The 19,727-nt window shown below is 45.9% G+C and overlaps 1 protein-coding gene and 1 long non-coding RNA gene across 8 annotated transcripts in view; both read left to right on the plus strand.

Annotated features, from left to right (window-relative positions):
• The first annotated feature begins 779 nt into the window (after positions 1-779).
• Positions 780-19,727, plus strand: part of USP32 (ubiquitin specific peptidase 32) — a 165,500-nt gene continuing 146,552 nt past the window's right edge. For 6 of the 7 annotated variants that reach the window (XM_085879641.1, XM_085879644.1, XM_085879643.1 and 3 more), the window contains exon 1: positions 780-1,092. In XM_085879641.1, the coding sequence (XP_085735767.1) occupies positions 1,035-1,092 (58 nt within the window). In that variant the 5' untranslated portion in view covers positions 780-1,034. Of the gene's footprint in view, positions 1,093-7,632; positions 7,652-19,727 lie in introns of those variants that run through there. The other variant, XM_085879647.1, reaches the window with a different exon arrangement.
• LOC147028877 (uncharacterized) lies at positions 13,127-19,124 on the plus strand. Its single transcript, XR_015057753.1, has 3 exons — positions 13,127-15,941; positions 16,178-16,241; positions 16,334-19,124. It is a non-coding gene; the product is annotated as an uncharacterized LOC147028877 (long non-coding RNA).

The raw sequence follows: 19,727 nt of genomic DNA on the forward strand, positions 1-19,727 counted from the left end.
GCAAATTTCATTCTGAAAGTCCCAGCCAGATTTTTTTTTTTTCTTAATGATGGTCAAGTACTCTGAGGGGGGGGGTCTAAGAAACTTGGGGGGGGGAGGGGGGTCTCCAAAAACTCTGAGGGGGGGGTCTAAGAAACTCTGACATACTATTAAAAATTTGGGGCACTATTTGTGGAAACAAACCCTACAACAGCTATTAGCCTTCCCTATCCTATGGGGAAAGGATAAACGAACCTGTCCATCCATTGGGACCATACTCTGTGCAGAGCGTTGGTGCTGCCGAAGCAGTCTCCTTGGCTATTGGGCACAATCCTGGACGGGTCGCCACTCTGACACAGGATACTAGCAAGCTGGGACTCATGTTGCCGACCTCAGAAGGATGACAGACAAAGTCAACCCCACCTTGTATTAATTTAACAGCGGAGTGTGATCTGAACTCAGGATCCTCGGATCCCAAGCCCACCACCCGAAACATTAAGCCAACATTAGGTTGTATTTGCTTTATCCTCGCTGTTTGTTGAGCGATCTACGTTTTCTGTACGTCGTTTGCTTTTCGTATTTGTTCGCGTTTTTTAAGCGGTGCCTCCGCTGTTGTCTATACATAGCGGTGTAAAATACGTTCGACGGCCGCAGTTGAACATCTTGCGAAGGCATTTGAGTTTTGACGATCATTTTGTTTTAATTTCTTTCCAAAAGCTCGATATTAATTTTGTTTTCCTTTTGGAATACGGGCAAGAAAACAAAGTCTGAACCGTTTAACCAATTCCCTGAACCATCACGTGATCCAAGGCGAGGCCGAAGAAGCGTGAGACTGATAGGAACAAAATAAAATAATAGATAAAGCGGATTGGAAGAGTAATCTCCGCTGCACCGGCTCTGATAATTATATTAAAGAAAAGGAAATATATATAAAAAAATATATATATAACGAAAGGAATGAAGGCGAGGAGCTCAGAGGGTGGTTAAGTGCAGTTGAGGGAGAGCGGAGGTCGAAATGAGTGCGATGCTCGGGTTATACTGAAAGAAAACCTGCCATGGGGGCAAAGGAATCGAAGCTGGGCTTCCTGACGTACGAAGACGCCATAAAACGAGGTAGGACTCTGTGTAAGGAGAATTTCGTGCTGCACGGTGGTAGGCCTCATGTGGGACCGTTACTCGCCTAGCATGCTGTGCGAATGACGTGTGAGCCGAGTCCTTCACTCCCCCCTCCGAAGGCGGCTCGGATTTGCACGAATCCCTTCGTCGTGGGATATGTTGGTACTGACTGGTGCGCGTTTTGTGGCCTTGTTTGTTTGTGCGTCCTTGGTTGTTGCCTCCGTCGTTGGAAGTCTTCCCAGAACTCCAAGGTGTGCACCTTCGCTTCGTTCATGGACCAAGCTGTTCAGATTTGTTGTTCCCTCAGATTTGTTGTTCCTTCAGATTTGTTGTTCCTTCAGATTTGTTGTTCCTTCAGATTTGTTGTTCCTTCAGATTTGTTGTTCCCTCAGATTTGTTGTTCCCTCAGATTTGTTGTTCCCTCAGATTTGTTGTTCCCTCAGATTTGTTGTTCCCTCAGATTTGTTGTTCCCTCAGATTTGTTGTTCCCTCAGATTTGTTGTTCCCTCAGATTTGTTGTTCCCTCAGATTTGTTGTTCCCTCAGATTTGTTGTTCCCTCAGATTTGTTGTTCCCTCAGATTTGTTGTTCCCTCAGATTTGTTGTTCCCTCAGATTTGTTGTTCCCTCAGATTTGTTGTTCCCTCAGATTTGTTGTTCCCTCAGATTTGTTGTTCCCTCAGATTTGTTGTTCCCTCAGATTTGTTGTTCCCTCAGATTTGTTGTTCCCTCAGATTTGTTGTTCCCTCAGATTTGTTGTTCCCTCAGATTTGTTGTTCCCTCAGATTTGTTGTTCCCTCAGATTTGTTGTTCCCTCAGATTTGTTGTTCCCTCAGATTTGTTGTTCCCTCAGATTTGTTGTTCCCTCAGATTTGTTGTTCCCTCAGATTTGTTGTTCCCTCAGATTTGTTGTTCCCTCAGATTTGTTGTTCCCTCAGATTTGTTGTTCCCTCAGATTTGTTGTTCCCTCAGATTTGTTGTTCCCTCAGATTTGTTGTTCCCTCAGATTTGTTGTTCCCTCAGATTTGTTGTTCCCTCAGATTTGTTGTTCCCTCAGATTTGTTGTTCCCTCAGATTTGTTGTTCCCTCAGATTTGTTGTTCCCTCAGATTTGTTGTTCCCTCAGATTTGTTGTTCCCTCAGATTTGTTGTTCCCTCAGATTTGTTGTTCCCTCAGATTTGTTGTTCCCTCAGATTTGTTGTTCCCTCAGATTTGTTGTTCCCTCAGATTTGTTGTTCCCTCAGATTTGTTGTTCCCTCAGATTTGTTGTTCCCTCAGATTTGTTGTTCCCTCAGATTTGTTGTTCCCTCAGATTTGTTGTTCCCTCAGATTTGTTGTTCCCTCAGATTTGTTGTTCCCTCAGATTTGTTGTTCCCTCAGATTTGTTGTTCCCTCAGATTTGTTGTTCCCTCAGATTTGTTGTTCCCTCAGATTTGTTGTTCCCTCAGATTTGTTGTTCCCTCAGATTTGTTGTTCCCTCAGATTTGTTGTTCCCTCAGATTTGTTGTTCCCTCAGATTTGTTGTTCCCTCAGATTTGTTGTTCCCTCAGATTTGTTGTTCCCTCAGATTTGTTGTTCCCTCAGATTTGTTGTTCCCTCAGATTTGTTGTTCCCTCAGATTTGTTGTTCCCTCAGATTTGTTGTTCCCTCAGATTTGTTGTTCCCTCAGATTTGTTGTTCCCTCAGATTTGTTGTTCCCTCAGATTTGTTGTTCCCTCAGATTTGTTGTTCCCTCAGATTTGTTGTTCCCTCAGATTTGTTGTTCCCTCAGATTTGTTGTTCCCTCAGATTTGTTGTTCCCTCAGATTTGTTGTTCCCTCAGATTTGTTGTTCCCTCAGATTTGTTGTTCCCTCAGATTTGTTGTTCCCTCAGATTTGTTGTTCCCTCAGATTTGTTGTTCCCTCAGATTTGTTGTTCCCTCAGATTTGTTGTTCCCTCAGATTTGTTGTTCCCTCAGATTTGTTGTTCCCTCAGATTTGTTGTTCCCTCAGATTTGTTGTTCCCTCAGATTTGTTGTTCCCTCAGATTTGTTGTTCCCTCAGATTTGTTGTTCCCTCAGATTTGTTGTTCCCTCAGATTTGTTGTTCCCTCAGATTTGTTGTTCCCTCAGATTTGTCGTTCCCTCAGATTTGTCGTTCCCTCAGATTTGTCGTTCCCTCAGATTTGTCGTTCCCTCAGATTTGTCGTTCCCTCAGATTTGTCGTTCCCTCAGATTTGTCGTTCCCTCAGATTTGTCGTTCCCTCAGATTTGTCGTTCCCTCAGATTTGTCGTTCCCTCAGATTTGTCGTTCCCTCAGATTTGTCGTTCCCTCAGATTTGTCGTTCCCTCAGATTTGTCGTTCCCTCAGATTTGTCGTTCCCTCAGATTTGTCGTTCCCTCAGATTTGTCGTTCCCTCAGATTTGTCGTTCCCTCAGATTTGTCGTTCCCTCAGATTTGTCGTTCCCTCAGATTTGTCGTTCCCTCAGATTTGTCGTTCCCTCAGATTTGTCGTTCCCTCAGATTTGTCGTTCCCTCAGATTTGTCGTTCCCTCAGATTTGTCGTTCCCTCAGATTTGTCGTTCCCTCAGATTTGTCGTTCCCTCAGATTTGTCGTTCCCTCAGATTTGTCGTTCCCTCAGATTTGTCGTTCCCTCAGATTTGTCGTTCCCTCAGATTTGTCGTTCCCTCAGATTTGTCGTTCCCTCAGATTTGTCGTTCCCTCAGATTTGTCGTTCCCTCAGATTTGTCGTTCCCTCAGATTTGTCGTTCCCTCAGATTTGTCGTTCCCTCAGATTTGTCGTTCCCTCAGATTTGTCGTTCCCTCAGATTTGTCGTTCCCTCAGATTTGTCGTTCCCTCAGATTTGTCGTTCCCTCAGATTTGTCGTTCCCTCAGATTTGTCGTTCCCTCAGATTTGTCGTTCCCTCAGATTTGTCGTTCCCTCAGATTTGTCGTTCCCTCAGATTTGTCGTTCCCTCAGATTTGTCGTTCCCTCAGATTTGTCGTTCCCTCAGATTTGTCGTTCCCTCAGATTTGTCGTTCCCTCAGATTTGTCGTTCCCTCAGATTTGTCGTTCCCTCAGATTTGTCGTTCCCTCAGATTTGTCGTTCCCTCAGATTTGTCGTTCCCTCAGATTTGTCGTTCCCTCAGATTTGTCGTTCCCTCAGATTTGTCGTTCCCTCAGATTTGTCGTTCCCTCAGATTTGTCGTTCCCTCAGATTTGTCGTTCCCTCAGATTTGTCGTTCCCTCAGATTTGTCGTTCCCTCAGATTTGTCGTTCCCTCAGATTTGTCGTTCCCTCAGATTTGTCGTTCCCTCAGATTTGTCGTTCCCTCAGATTTGTCGTTCCCTCAGATTTGTCGTTCCCTCAGATTTGTCGTTCCCTCAGATTTGTCGTTCCCTCAGATTTGTCGTTCCCTCAGATTTGTCGTTCCCTCAGATTTGTCGTTCCCTCAGATTTGTCGTTCCCTCAGATTTGTCGTTCCCTCAGATTTGTCGTTCCCTCAGATTTGTCGTTCCCTCAGATTTGTCGTTCCCTCAGATTTGTCGTTCCCTCAGATTTGTCGTTCCCTCAGATTTGTCGTTCCCTCAGATTTGTCGTTCCCTCAGATTTGTCGTTCCCTCAGATTTGTCGTTCCCTCAGATTTGTCGTTCCCTCAGATTTGTCGTTCCCTCAGATTTGTCGTTCCCTCAGATTTGTCGTTCCCTCAGATTTGTCGTTCCCTCAGATTTGTCGTTCCCTCAGATTTGTCGTTCCCTCAGATTTGTCGTTCCCTCAGATTTGTCGTTCCCTCAGATTTGTCGTTCCCTCAGATTTGTCGTTCCCTCAGATTTGTCGTTCCCTCAGATTTGTCGTTCCCTCAGATTTGTCGTTCCCTCAGATTTGTCGTTCCCTCAGATTTGTCGTTCCCTCAGATTTGTCGTTCCCTCAGATTTGTCGTTCCCTCAGATTTGTCGTTCCCTCAGATTTGTCGTTCCCTCAGATTTGTCGTTCCCTCAGATTTGTCGTTCCCTCAGATTTGTCGTTCCCTCAGATTTGTCGTTCCCTCAGATTTGTCGTTCCCTCAGATTTGTCGTTCCCTCAGATTTGTCGTTCCCTCAGATTTGTCGTTCCCTCAGATTTGTCGTTCCCTCAGATTTGTCGTTCCCTCAGATTTGTCGTTCCCTCAGATTTGTCGTTCCCTCAGATTTGTCGTTCCCTCAGATTTGTCGTTCCCTCAGATTTGTCGTTCCCTCAGATTTGTCGTTCCCTCAGATTTGTCGTTCCCTCAGATTTGTCGTTCCCTCAGATTTGTCGTTCCCTCAGATTTGTCGTTCCCTCAGATTTGTCGTTCCCTCAGATTTGTCGTTCCCTCAGATTTGTCGTTCCCTCAGATTTGTCGTTCCCTCAGATTTGTCGTTCCCTCAGATTTGTCGTTCCCTCAGATTTGTCGTTCCCTCAGATTTGTCGTTCCCTCAGATTTGTCGTTCCCTCAGATTTGTCGTTCCCTCAGATTTGTCGTTCCCTCAGATTTGTCGTTCCCTCAGATTTGTCGTTCCCTCAGATTTGTCGTTCCCTCAGATTTGTCGTTCCCTCAGATTTGTCGTTCCCTCAGATTTGTCGTTCCCTCAGATTTGTCGTTCCCTCAGATTTGTCGTTCCCTCAGATTTGTCGTTCCCTCAGATTTGTCGTTCCCTCAGATTTGTCGTTCCCTCAGATTTGTCGTTCCCTCAGATTTGTCGTTCCCTCAGATTTGTCGTTCCCTCAGATTTGTCGTTCCCTCAGATTTGTCGTTCCCTCAGATTTGTCGTTCCCTCAGATTTGTCGTTCCCTCAGATTTGTCGTTCCCTCAGATTTGTCGTTCCCTCAGATTTGTCGTTCCCTCAGATTTGTCGTTCCCTCAGATTTGTCGTTCCCTCAGATTTGTCGTTCCCTCAGATTTGTCGTTCCCTCAGATTTGTCGTTCCCTCAGATTTGTCGTTCCCTCAGATTTGTCGTTCCCTCAGATTTGTCGTTCCCTCAGATTTGTCGTTCCCTCAGATTTGTCGTTCCCTCAGATTTGTCGTTCCCTCAGATTTGTCGTTCCCTCAGATTTGTCGTTCCCTCAGATTTGTCGTTCCCTCAGATTTGTCGTTCCCTCAGATTTGTCGTTCCCTCAGATTTGTCGTTCCCTCAGATTTGTCGTTCCCTCAGATTTGTCGTTCCCTCAGATTTGTCGTTCCCTCAGATTTGTCGTTCCCTCAGATTTGTCGTTCCCTCAGATTTGTCGTTCCCTCAGATTTGTCGTTCCCTCAGATTTGTCGTTCCCTCAGATTTGTCGTTCCCTCAGATTTGTCGTTCCCTCAGATTTGTCGTTCCCTCAGATTTGTCGTTCCCTCAGATTTGTCGTTCCCTCAGATTTGTCGTTCCCTCAGATTTGTCGTTCCCTCAGATTTGTCGTTCCCTCAGATTTGTCGTTCCTTCAGATTTGTCGTTCCTTCACGGAGTTTTGTTCCGAGGACTCTTTTCACGACGGTCACCGAACCCAGGACTGCTTCCAATATTGTAGTTTGTGGTAATATTCCTGTGGATGTTTTTTTTTTTAATCTTCAGTGAGGTTCTGTTATCTTACCTGTTGCTCCGATTATCATCGGTGGTGCAATCGCGATGTGCTTCAGCTTCCAAGATCTTTTGATCATTTTTGAGGTCCTGATATTTGGTGATTTTTTTTTTTTTTCTTGATTTCTGCGTTGTTTAAGCCAAAATCCCTGGGTACTGATATCTCGATCAGCAATGCTGTGTATGCAGTATTTATTTTTGTACCTGAGAACGATGTCCTTGTAGCAAGGCTTTGTTTTCGATGTTCATGTTTGATGGGATCATCGGGTCGAATGTGAGCATGAAGTCCTTGTTTTCATTGATTGTCCTTTGTTCGTGTTTCCATGCGTTTTTCTGGAACTGGGTTGTTGAAATTTTTGCAGATGCGCCGGTGAATCGCTTTTCCACACTTTGTTGTGCCGTTGTGTGTAACGTTGTTCTGATGAGTGTTTTTTGCATCCTGAAAGCAGGTGACTAGTACTTTACTTCTGTCTTGAAGAACCTGCACTCGCCCACCTGGCTCGGTCCCGCCGTCTTTTTATATCCATTAGTGTAGTGTCTTTGATCTTAGACATTTATTATTTTTTGTTCTCTGTACCAGTTCAGCTGACCTCCTCTAAGCCATTCCAATTAGCCTTCTTTGTCTATCGCCAATTTGTACAACTATTTTTGTTTTTTATATTTCCCTGCTCTTTTGTCTTTCTCACATTTGTCACTGTATATCTGTTGGTATTTCTGCTTGTACTTTATATTTTGCCTTTTTTTGCAATCGTTGCGGCTGTATTTGTTTCTGTTTCGGTTTGGTGCGTGACATCTTCTATTTGCACATGTTTTTGGAAGTTTTTATTTTTATTTTTTGCAAGGTGAGTAAGAGTTACCTTTTCTGGTTTGTTGTGTTCATGTTTGTGTACAAATTGTATTCAGTCGTCCGCTGAACTTTTCACCTTCTCTGCTAATCCTACAGTCATTGCTCTGTACACTTGGTTGAGTTGCATCAGGTCCACCACCTTTCGTTTGCAGGTACATTCTCAGGATGCACTGATATTTTTATAGACCATTTTGTGGATGGTGATTAGTTTCCTTGTTTTGATTTTTTGCTTGTGGCCAGTTTGTTATTCTGCAGCTGTATTGGAATACTGGCACTTGCTGCTTGGTTTATGGCTTTGATGTTCCTTTGTGAGAGGTATGTTTTCAGGATCCGCATTGTTCTACGCAAGTGTTCTTTGGTAATTGTTTTGCGCTTTTTTTTTTTCTCTTTTTTTTTTATGGCCTCTTCTACTCCAAGGTATTTATAAGATGCTTCATTGCCTAAGCTCCTGTGTTGTCATATCTTAGTTCATATATGTATATATTATTTTTAATGTTGTCTGTTTTTGTTCGTCTAATAATGATTATCTTTATTTCCCTGTATCCAGGGAAATTCCTCTTTGGTGACACCGTAAGTTCAAATGTCATGGAAAAAAAAATACATGAAAAATCCAAAATGGAATAAGAACAGGGTTTAAAAAAAAAAAATGCATGAATCTGCACTTGGCACACTTATCGAGGCGAAATTCCATTTGGATGTCATCAGAGTAGCATTTCACTAATTTCAGTTGTTCTGCCAATTTTTTGTCATTTGGTGCAAAGCGTTTTAAATCTTCCATGTACAGAAGATGTCACCTTTTTTCTTGTTTCTTTGGACGTTCTTTAATTGGATGTATGAGTGTATCCATGTCCTTGATCATTAATGAAGTTACTTTGTGGATCCAGAGCCAGATATGGCATATATATATATATATATATATATATATATATATATATATATATGTATGTATATATATATATATATATATATATATATATATATATATATATATATATATATATATATATATATATATATATATATATATATATATATATATGTATACACACACTGAAACGCAAAAGAAACTTACCACTTGTTTGAAATGTAATAAAACAAACCAACAATTGCTAATTGAAACATTGGCATTTTATTGATGACATGTCAAGTTTTTGACCAAGATACACCATCTCATAAGTTTGTTCTACAGTACAGAACGGCACAGGGTGCAATGTCGGTCCCCTTTCAATAGCGTGTGTGGCCACCATTGTTTTGGATACAGGCAGTGCATCGTCGGTGCATACTGCCTACCAGTCTTTGGATGGATTGCTGCTGGATTCTGTCCCACTCAGTCCTCAGTATCTGAAGCCATCTGACTTAGGACCATCTGCCTGTCCTGCCTTGCACTGGTGACTCTTGGCCTCCCTGATCGAGGTCTGTCATCTGCAGAGTTGTGGAGGGTGTCTCTGTCCACCAGGGCTGATATCGTCTGGTGTGAACAGCCAAGGCGACGTGTCACCTCACAGTAGCTCAATCCACCTTGCAGTATGCCCAAGGCACACTGCCGTTGATCCCTTGACAATCATGGCATGTTGATTGAAATGCCCATTTTGCACTGGCCTTTTTAAAGCCAATATCAAGACATCATGTGCAGCTCATTAAAATCACCCAGTACCCCTTGGCTAATCACTGACAGTCAAAACGGCTGTTCAACAGTTGTGCTATGAAGTGACCATTGAAGGTTCAAGTGACCATCCGTGACCGTTTTGTCTGACAGTGAGGACACTATTGTTCACACATTTACTACACGCAGTGTTATTGTTGATATTTGAAGGTTTAAAAGGTGGTAAGTTTCTTTTGCGTTTCAGTGTGTATATATATATATATATATATATATATATGTGTATGTATATATATATATATATATATATATATATATATATATATATATATATATATATATATATATATATATATATATATATATATGTGTATGTATATATATATATTTGCGGGCCGGGGTCGCGAGTGAGAAGACCACCGGGGGGGGGAGAAGCTATCTCAGCTCCCACCAGACTCGGCGGAATTGTAGGCCGTCGCTAAGCGACTGTGAATGCCAATAACTCAACAATAACAACAACAGGGTCCTCCCGTCTATGGGTTAACCGGGTTACCAAATTAATCACGTGATTTAATTACCGCAAAACACGCCCTCGGTACGCCTTGTCCGAACCGGATCACATGCAACCAAGCAACACTGCCAAGGACGTACCGGCTAAAAGGAACGGATCGTTGGGAACAAAGTCCCGGCTAAGTTAGGATATGGACCATGCTGGATCAATGAAAGAACAGACAAAAACGAGCTGGGAACATTTCTACAAACATTTATTGCATGCGAGGAAAGGTATGTGGCACTGTTAATGTTGTTTATTGTTGGCTGTAGCAGGAATAGCAAGAAAAGTGAAAGGTGCGGCAATATACAAGCAATTTACAAAAGCAGACAGAGCAAAGTTATCCCGATATAATTATTGTACAATCTTAACTTAAACGAGGACAGGTGCCAGGACACACACACACACACACACACACACACACACACACACACACACACACACACACACACACACACACACACACACACACACACACACACACACACACACACACACACACACACACACACACACACACACACCGAAGAGTTGATGGAGAGGAGATGAGGCTAACGGTCTCAATACTTTGTATGATTGCCCGATCGTGCTACCAATACGTTTTGGGGGGATGCTATGCTGGGTGATACGTCCCTGACAGCTGGCGCGTCGTCTCTTGCTTTGTGGCACTTCATGCAGCTCGCGTCGGTCCAGGGAATGAGACACGACTGTCGGGCGTGAAGGGAGGGACTTGGGTGGAGCCAAAAGCCGAGAGGGAGAGAGGGAGAGAGGGAGAGAGGGAGAGAGGGAGAGAGGGAGAGAGGGAGAGAGGGAGAGAGGGAGAGAGGCAGAGCCAGCAGACGAATTGGTAAAGAATTGTGGAGTCAGCAGGTGAATGGGTTGGTTGTCGATCCCAAGTCAGACAGAATGGTTCCAAGTTGCGGAATCGTCTCGCTCCGAGCACCGTGACATGAATAGCCTTGCACCGAACCCCGTGCTGTGTCCCTTCGACCCATGGTAGGCATTGGTTAATGTGCCTGCTCCATGGTGCACCATGCGGCCCAAGCGATCCGGCCACACAGCATGCATTTGCCTGGTAGCAGCTGCATCGAGGCGGAGGTGCGGGAGGATGTCTGCCATCCGTGGGAGACATTTGTTGCCGTCGTGGTGAGCGAAGACCAATGGTAAGATGTTATTGTAACCCCGTGCGCAGACCCGACCGAAGATGTGTGTTACTCGTGCCCCGTTCTGTACGATGATAAAGTATCAAGGGCTGCACACGACTCCGCCATTGTACACGTGGTCAGCGTGCGGGTCCGCCCGCCATCGAGCATTGTGTTTGTGGTTATCAAAGACTGGGATGCATGGGGTGCCAGCCCTGATCTGTGTCGGGGAATCGAAGGAAAAGTTTGGATATAATTATGTATGTCGGGTTGAGTTGAAGAAGAAGATAGATATAATTATTAAATGGAGAAGTTGGTGGAAAATAACACATCTCGTGCGTCCTGTACAATGGGTGAGGTTGTTTTTTGTTTGCTTCTATGGTTGGCGTTCGGGAAGATGCATACGTTGATGGTGTGGCTGCAGTTTTTACAGGTGGCTGTCTGAGTGCAGTGCCTGCTTTGGTTTATTTCAAGAAGAAGAGGAAAAGGGTGGAAATGAAGATAGAGATATTATCAGACATAACTATGAGATCCACACAACACACTGTCCCGTTGTCCCGCTAGACAAAAGGGACCATCTGAATGTATATTGATGGAATAGCTGTCTCGGGTTGCTATTGCTCTGGAGGGATGCGGTTCCCAGAACCGCAGTAATATATTGTTGGGGACCGGTGGCGAGAATGACCGCAAGGTGGGGGAAGTTACGTCGTTTCCCACCGGACTCTGGGAATTGTATGCCGTCGCTCCGGATAATTCCGTGACGCGGTGGGTCGCTTAGCCGACCGTGGACGCCAATACCTCGACTGCATAGCATAGGGTCTTTTTGTCTAGAACCAATTTACCTAATTAACCACGCAGTGTCGTCTACCGGGGAACTACGCCCTCGGTACGCCTTGCCCGAACCGGATTACTCTAACAACTACCTTTCCGGTTCGGATGCAGCCGAGCGGACCCGCCAAGAACGTACCGGCGAGGATGAACAGATTATCGGGTATGAAAACACTGCTAAACTCAGATCTGAACCGTGCTGGACCAATGAAGGAAAAGACGAAAACGAACTGGGAACATTTCTAATAATGGTTGATTTACAATCAACTTACAAAAGGACTCAGAGCAGACTTATCGTGGGATATACAGGCAAGATTTACAATGATCAAACACTTACAGTTCTACTTAAAGACAGCGCCACACACTCGGACATGCACTCAGACAAAAATAAACCCAGGTGTATTGCAAAGGACCCCCGTAGCCAGAGAGGGAGGTGAGCTGAGGTCGCAGTTCTTTTGGGGTACCTGCACGTTGGAGGGAAGGGATGCTCTGTGGTGCGGCACCTGTCAGTGGTCGTGCAGCTCAGCCCACAGCCACACGCGCGGAGACTGTGTCCGCGAAGGAGCCCGGGTGGAGCAGAGCGGAGTCCGAGACAAGGATCAGGGCCACCGACAGGATCCATGAGAGACCCGGTCAAGATCGGGCGCCCTCGAACCAGCGCAACAGACGGGCTGCCGAGGTGAGACGCGGGCAGACCCTCCGCGTCATGACCCCCCTCCTTTCTTTGGCAACCCATGACTGCAACCGTCTCATTCCAACCACTGTCTCGCTCCAATGCTGTTTCTCTCCAACCTCAGACTCCAGCTAACACGGCCGACCCACACAGAATTCTCTCTCTACCCTCTCAGGATGGTGCCGTAATTTATCTCCCAGCCAAGGACTCTACGCTGAGGATCGCTTCATAATTTATTAGATCTCTCTCAGCGGGGAGGGCCTTGGTGAAGCCGACGCCACTGTCTGCCCTGATTGAACAGGGCTTCCATGGGTCCGCCCCTTCTGGGCGGGGTTTCAGCTATGCAGGGAGAAACCTCCCCTCCCCCCCACGTGTGTCTGGACTCATTAAGAAGAAGCCACAACACAAAGATTTTGCCCCGGCCAACGGGCCTTCGGATACAGCAGGTGGACAGTGGATCGGGATGGGGGATGGAATATAAAGATTTATTACCGTAACTAAAAAACACATCGCAACGCACCCCTTCGATTTCCCACTAAACACGAGGAGGGAATCTGTCTGCACATATACTTAACGGCATCACTAACTTTGGGTCAGCTGTATGTTTGAATGCATATAGTTCCTAGAACCGTCACAATATATAACGCACACACGCACACACGCACACACGCACACACACACACACACACACACACACACACACACACACACACACACACACACACACACACACACACACACACACACACACACACACACACACACACACCGTGTTACTTTGCTGGCAGGAATATTAAGGGGTGGGTGTGGGGGATGGGGGTGGTGTGAGGAAGGTTGGGGTGGAGAAAGCAACCCCTCACCAAATGTCACTACACACTCCAGGAGAGTGAGGAAGGTTAGGGAGTAGGTGTGAAGGGTGGGGAAGGGAAAGGCAATAAAACATGCCCAAACTGCATTATTTTCCTTTTAACTAGGTGGGAGCATTTAAAACCCGTTCTATCTATCTGGCAAAGGCCTGCCTGCATGCCTGCCTGCCTGCCTGCATGCATGCATGCTCACACATGCAGTGACCTTTGCACCTCTCCGGTCGGCTCACTCCGAATCTGATTCGTACATGCTACACTGTGGGGAAGCGGTTTTAAATTCAAAACTGGACCATCAGTCTTTGATATTCCTGGTGTTGGCTTTGGAGCCTGGGAGCTTTGGAGCTCCTCATAGTTATGTCTGATAATATCTCTATCTTCATTCCCACCCTTTTCCTCTTCTTCTTGAAATAAACCAAAGCAGGCACTGCACTCAGCTTAGAGCGAGCGTGCATATGTCACGACTATCCTGCCGTGATGTGGCGATTCATTGCTTTGTAACAACGGAGAACATTTTTTACTCATTGTAGTCATCCAATTCATTTTGCCTTTCTAACTCCGGAAATGTCCCCACGGAGAACGGAGACATGTTCCACGTGTTGGACCAGTTTGTAATTTTACCCAGATCTGCAGAGGGATGCCAAATGGTATGGCAGAGGGGGTCATCATCAGCAAAAAGATAAAGAGGATTTTCCAGAGTCGGGGAGATCATTGATGAAAACCAGAAAAAGAACAGTGCCCAGAACGCTACCTTGAGGAACTCCAGCCTGTTCAGGAAGAGGGGATGAAAGAACTCCATTTTGAGCCACATGTTGACCGACAGGAGAGGAAGTCTGCGAGTCATGAGTGGAGATGTCCTTGGATACCATAGGAAGAGTTTGGTGAGCAGGGCAGGGTGCCAGACGGTGTTAAAAGCACGTGATATGCCTCTGATTTCATGACTGGCATTGAGGACCTCCATCCATTGTTTGGGGGGGCAACATATCCAGGATAGAGAAAAAAAAAATCGTACAAAAATGAGAAATGTGGTGTTAACTAAAATCGCACATTTTCAGCGAGCACCATCCGAAGCACTGCATGGCCAAACGCAGGTGAGTGGGCCTTGAACTTTCTTCGATTTGATCGAGATATTCACTGACAGTGCGAATATTGTAGAGTGCACTCCAAGTGGCAAAAGCACTCCACTCCAACGAAACGGTTGATAAGGAGTGGCTGGCTTGGCAAGCGATTAGTGATCACCGATCAGTCATGTGAACACCTTTCACCCGGAGACGCTCGGAATGTCAGGCAATGTCCGAATTGGACAAATGAACACTTTCTTTTCAGCAGTCGGACCTACTGCTGAAGTCAGTAATGAAGTTTAAATTTTGAATTTTGGCTGAGATCAAGATATTCTTGAGGTTATGGCATGTGCGGAAATGAAATAAAGCCATGAATTCTGGTGTCTCCGGGCGTTTATATGCATTGTAATATATCCAATGATTAATAGATATGATCAAGCACTTGATGATATGTGTGAGGAAAGTGGAAATTTTTTTTATTTTCTATTAATTTTATCGGTGAGAAACTGCTGTGGCCTGTTCTAAGTCAAGGCATTGTTGAGCAGGCCAAAAAAAATGGCTTATTGAGACCCCAGTGAGGTGATGAAGGGTGAGCCTTGATAAAGGATAATTAAATGAGGCCATCAATCATCTTCCAAATGGATGTTTAAATTAACCTAAACGCCCAATTTTCGCTTGTGCACTCCCTTTGTATGCATGCTAGGTTTTATGGATTTGGAGTTATGGACACACACACACACACACACACACACACACACACACACACACACACACACACACACACACACACACACACACACACACACACACACACACACACACACACACACACACACACACACACACACACACACACACACACACACACACACACACACACACTGACTGACATTTATTAGTATAGATTATATCAGATGTGCGACTCCAAACCAGGTGTTGTGAAAGTGCTGGCACCGAGTCCCATGCAGCCCTTGATGCACGACACTGGGAGCGATAAGTGCCGCCTGCCATGCGGAACACTATCTTCCGCTCTTCATCAAACATGGTTTGGAGTCACATTATCTACTTGATAACTGAAAGCTTTTCATAGTCACAACTGTATGGAAGTTGTTGCCCTGATTATGCCCGAAGGATGACGTTCACCCCTTCCCCCATTCACTCCATTCAATTCCAGCTCTTTCATGTATTACGCACGCACTCACTCATGCATCTCTAATTCCAAAGCTATTCAAAGTACTGGTAAATCATCTTCTGTGTCACTGTGAAACAGCTGAAGCAGCTCAGAGTCTGCAAGTGTGACTCTGTTGCAATCCGCATCATCGCTCTTCTTCTTCTTCTCCAGAAATATCCAAATTTTTTTTCTTCAACTTTCAGTTTGAGTTTGACCATGAAATTTTTACGTTTTCTCTTGCTTCCACTGAAAGCAGGGATGTGTTCACTTACCAAGCAGCGAGCTAGCTAGCACTTGCCAATCCAGCCATTCCTTCACCGTTTTGAATGGAGTGCTGACTCGAGTGCTTAAGTCGCTTGACGAGCGCTCTACAAGAAACTTGGTAACTGAACACACTCCTGACCTTGTACGGCAGGGGCTTGTAATGGTATGGACGATGTTGTGGAATTATAAATTTTCCAGCCTGCAGGTATTTATACATTTTTAATGGATGAGCAGCCTGGTTTCCGGTCGCCTCTACTGGAAACCCCACCAGTTTTTAACGCATCGAGACGGTAAACTTTATTACAGCAACCCTTTCTCAAGATACAAATTTTAATGTCAATTGGTTATTTTCCGCGGTTGTGTTTGAAAAGAGCCGTTCATTGGCCCTTGACAACAAAGCCGTATTGACAGCTGGAAATATGGAGATTGCGTATCTCTGTCATGTGGAGAGGAAAGCTGGTTTGTGGGGTATACCTGTGTGCGGGTTTCACATGCCTGAAATTTTCTGAAAGCACCTTTTCCCCAGGTGCGGGATATACCACAGCCTGGGTTACTTGAGTGAAAATATGGAAGTTGCAATTTATTTTAAGGTACGTTTGAGGTTGTTGCTTTTTATGACAGTTTGCATTTCAATGGAGCCGAGTCTTAAAATATGTAAACTGTGCCTTTGCAAACACTGCAGGAATGGAGGGCGGTTTTGCTGACATTTGCCACATGGTCCAACATCAAAGAATGCTGGACAGATTGGTAACCCAGTCAGGCTTGTGAAATGGCAAATCCAGCAGTCTCTGTGGAAAGCCACAACATGATCATGCGCTTCAGCCTTGGATAACAGAAAGCAAAACTTGTTTCCTCCAGAAGTGGAAGAGGAAGGAGAAGTGACAGCTCAAAGCCATAGTTATTGTCGCTCTTGTTGTTCCTTTTGACAGGGTTATTGTGAAAGCACCCTCAATAAATGTTGAATCTCCATGCACATGGATGTTCTGTTTATAATTGGCCACACAGTTATTTTGCAAGTTGTTGTTTTTATTATTATTATGATTTTTACTTTGTATTTTTTTTTTTTAATGCGTCTGACATTCGCCGGAGGCATTATGTTCTCGTGTTGTATTTACGTCCATCCGTGCTAATTTTCTCTTTTCTCTGCAACTACTCATCTGATGGACACAATCTTCAGGAAGGATTCGGAATCAGATTTCTCACAGTTGTCCAAGAAACAGCAAATTTGTCTTGTTTCTCAGCATCGAATTATATACCCCCCACCCCCCACCCCCTCCCCCCAGTAAGGTGTGAGGGTAATACAGAGGTAGCACACTTACCTTTAAGCCGTCTCCTCTTGGTTTGATTCCCAACCTGACTATAAACTGTGCGATAGGTGCTTTACAGGCAGGGTGTTGCATCGCTGATCCCTCGGGGGGGGGGGGGTGTTAAGCCTGGTGTCCCATCTGCTGACATTATTTGTTTAGTTGTCTTTCTTGTGGAGTTTGTGAAAGAAGATAAAGCTATCCGGCCAAATAAACATCCGAGAGACACCTGTGCAATGCTTAACTAAAGAACAAGACCAGACAGTGCCTGCTCAAGGCTTAAGAAAGAGGTTAAACTGGAGCGACACTCGGGAGAGCACATACCTCTGCCAGGGTCTGCATCCGGAGCTTAAAGGGGAACCCAAACACTGAGACAACGTCAATGCTAATTTATCCCTTCAGTTCAGGTATGGGAGCATGCGCCAGAGCACGTCACTGCATCTACTTTCCGCCGGTACTCCAGGGGCCTCCGTCTGGCCATCCCCCAGGCAGATGCCTGTCCCGTCCCCATCTCCTTGAGATGCCGATCAACCTGCTGCAACCATGAGGCATGTGGTCGGCCCATTGGCCTCCACTCACGAGACTCCCTCGCTGAGAGAATCTGGTGAGCAGGATCAGCGTCAGGAAAACGAGCCACATGTCGATACAGCTGAAGCTGACGCTCACTGACTATGTAGGTAACAAATCTCATTTGAGTTTCTCAGCAACCGCTCGGACACACAGTCTGACCAGCCATAGCAAAGGATTCTCCGAAGAGACCTGGTACCAAAGGAATTAAGTCTCCGTCAGATCCTTGGTCAGATTCCAAGTCTCGCATCCATAGAGCAAGACTGGAAGCACCAAGGACCTGAAGACTCAGACTTTCATCCTCCTACACAGGTACCGGCAGCGCCACACCCCATTATCCAGTGAATCCATGACTCCCCAGGCCCAACCCAGACGTCTATTGACCTCTAACACACAGCCAGCAGAGACGTGAATATAACTGCCAAGGTAAGTGAATCTCTCCACGACCTCAACATCCTCACCACAAACGGGCACAGACAGGACAGCAGCATCCAAGATGTCATTGAAAGCCTGGATCTTAGTTTTGACCCAGGAAACCCGTAATCCCAGCGGCTCCGACTCCTCATTCAGCACCTCGAGGTCCCCCAAAAGGATATCTAAAGTCTCCGCAAAGATGACTGTATCATCTGCGAAATCAAGGTCTCGAGATCTTGACATTCCCAAACGATGCACTGCAGTTTGATCTCTCCAACATCCTCCCAAGAATCCAGTCCATACAAGTGCTGAAAATGGTGTGGGCCAGTACACACCCCTGACGGACTCCAGTAACAGCTGGAAATAAGTCGGAGATGGTACCACCACATCTCGCAGCACTCTCAGTCCCAAAGTGGAGTTCAGACATCAGACCGATCAGTTTTGTTGGCACCCCATGAATACCAACAATCCTACAGAGGGCATCCCGACTCACTGAATCAAACGCTTTGCAGAGATCAACATAGGCTGCAAGCAGCCACTGCCAAAACTCTCGTCTGCGTTCGGTGAGGACCCGAAGAGCAAGGATACGGTCAATTGTTGATCTCTTTGGTGTAAAGCCTGACTGCTCTGGACGCTGGTGCTCAAGCAGATGGTGGCGAACCCCATCAATAATTATCAGAGCAAAGACCTTGCCCAGCACTGAGAGCAGCGTCGCCCCTCGGTAGTTGTTGCAGTCTTGGCGATCACCCTTCCCTTTCCAGAGAGGGACAACAAGGCACCTCTTCCAGTCAGTTGGGATGATGCCTGTGTTCCAGGTAGAGCACAGAACTGCATGCAACCACATGAGTGCAGCATTTCCACCAGCCTTGAAGTTCAGCATGGATGCCACAGATCCCTGGAGCTTTACCCCATTTCAACTGGTTCACCGCAGCCTGTTTCCACAAGCGAAGGTGGTCCACAGTTGATTGGAGGGTCAGCAACAGGGATTGTAACACCCCTGACGTCCAACTCGACAGCTGGTGGATCAGCCTGGTACAACCGCTCAAAGTAACCGGCCCAGCGGGCCTTCACTTCGGACTCCTCTGTCAAGAGCCTACCACCCTCTGCTCTTACTGCAGCACACCGAGGGATGGGCTTGGATGAACGCAATGCATGAATTCCCCTGTAAGCAGGATGAGAATCCCTTGACCACAGGTGATGCTCTACCCCCTCAAAGATTCCTCGCACATAGGCCTCCTTGTCTACCCTCAGCACACGTACAGTTTTATGCCTCAGCTCCCTGAACAGCTCAGCTCTGCGATTCAGCCTGGCTCTGCGACCCTCGTCAATGGTATCAAGTGTCCCTTGAGAGAAAATGCTTCTTTGCCCTACGGTGAGTTCCAAGACTTCCACTGGCAACATCAAGGACGGTGGCCTTGAAGGCACTCCACAACTCTTCAGGACCTCCCAAAGCACCCAGACCCCACAAATCTCCACTCAGCTAATTCGCAAACTTCTCAGCTGCCCTCTCATCCTTGAGCTTGCCAACATCCAGCCCAGGTAGGGATGGTACCATTCTCCTGGATTTAAGGTACAACTTCAGAGTTGCTACAACAAGCCTGTGGTCAGTATTGAGGAACTGAGCACTCCGGTGGACCCTGCAGTTCTGGATCATCCTCCAGCGACCATCAACGAGGACATGGTCAATCTCCTTTGCCACACCACCAGCATTGGAATACCAAGTCCAGCGATGAGCCTGTGGGTACTGAAACCATAAACCAGCCACCCTAAGTCCATGACTTCTTGCAAAGT

The sequence above is a fragment of the Eptatretus burgeri genome, chromosome 4, assembly GCF_056783735.1.
Source record: "Eptatretus burgeri isolate ZD-2024b chromosome 4, Ebu_testis_v1, whole genome shotgun sequence".
NCBI lineage: Eukaryota > Metazoa > Chordata > Myxini > Myxiniformes > Myxinidae > Eptatretus > Eptatretus burgeri.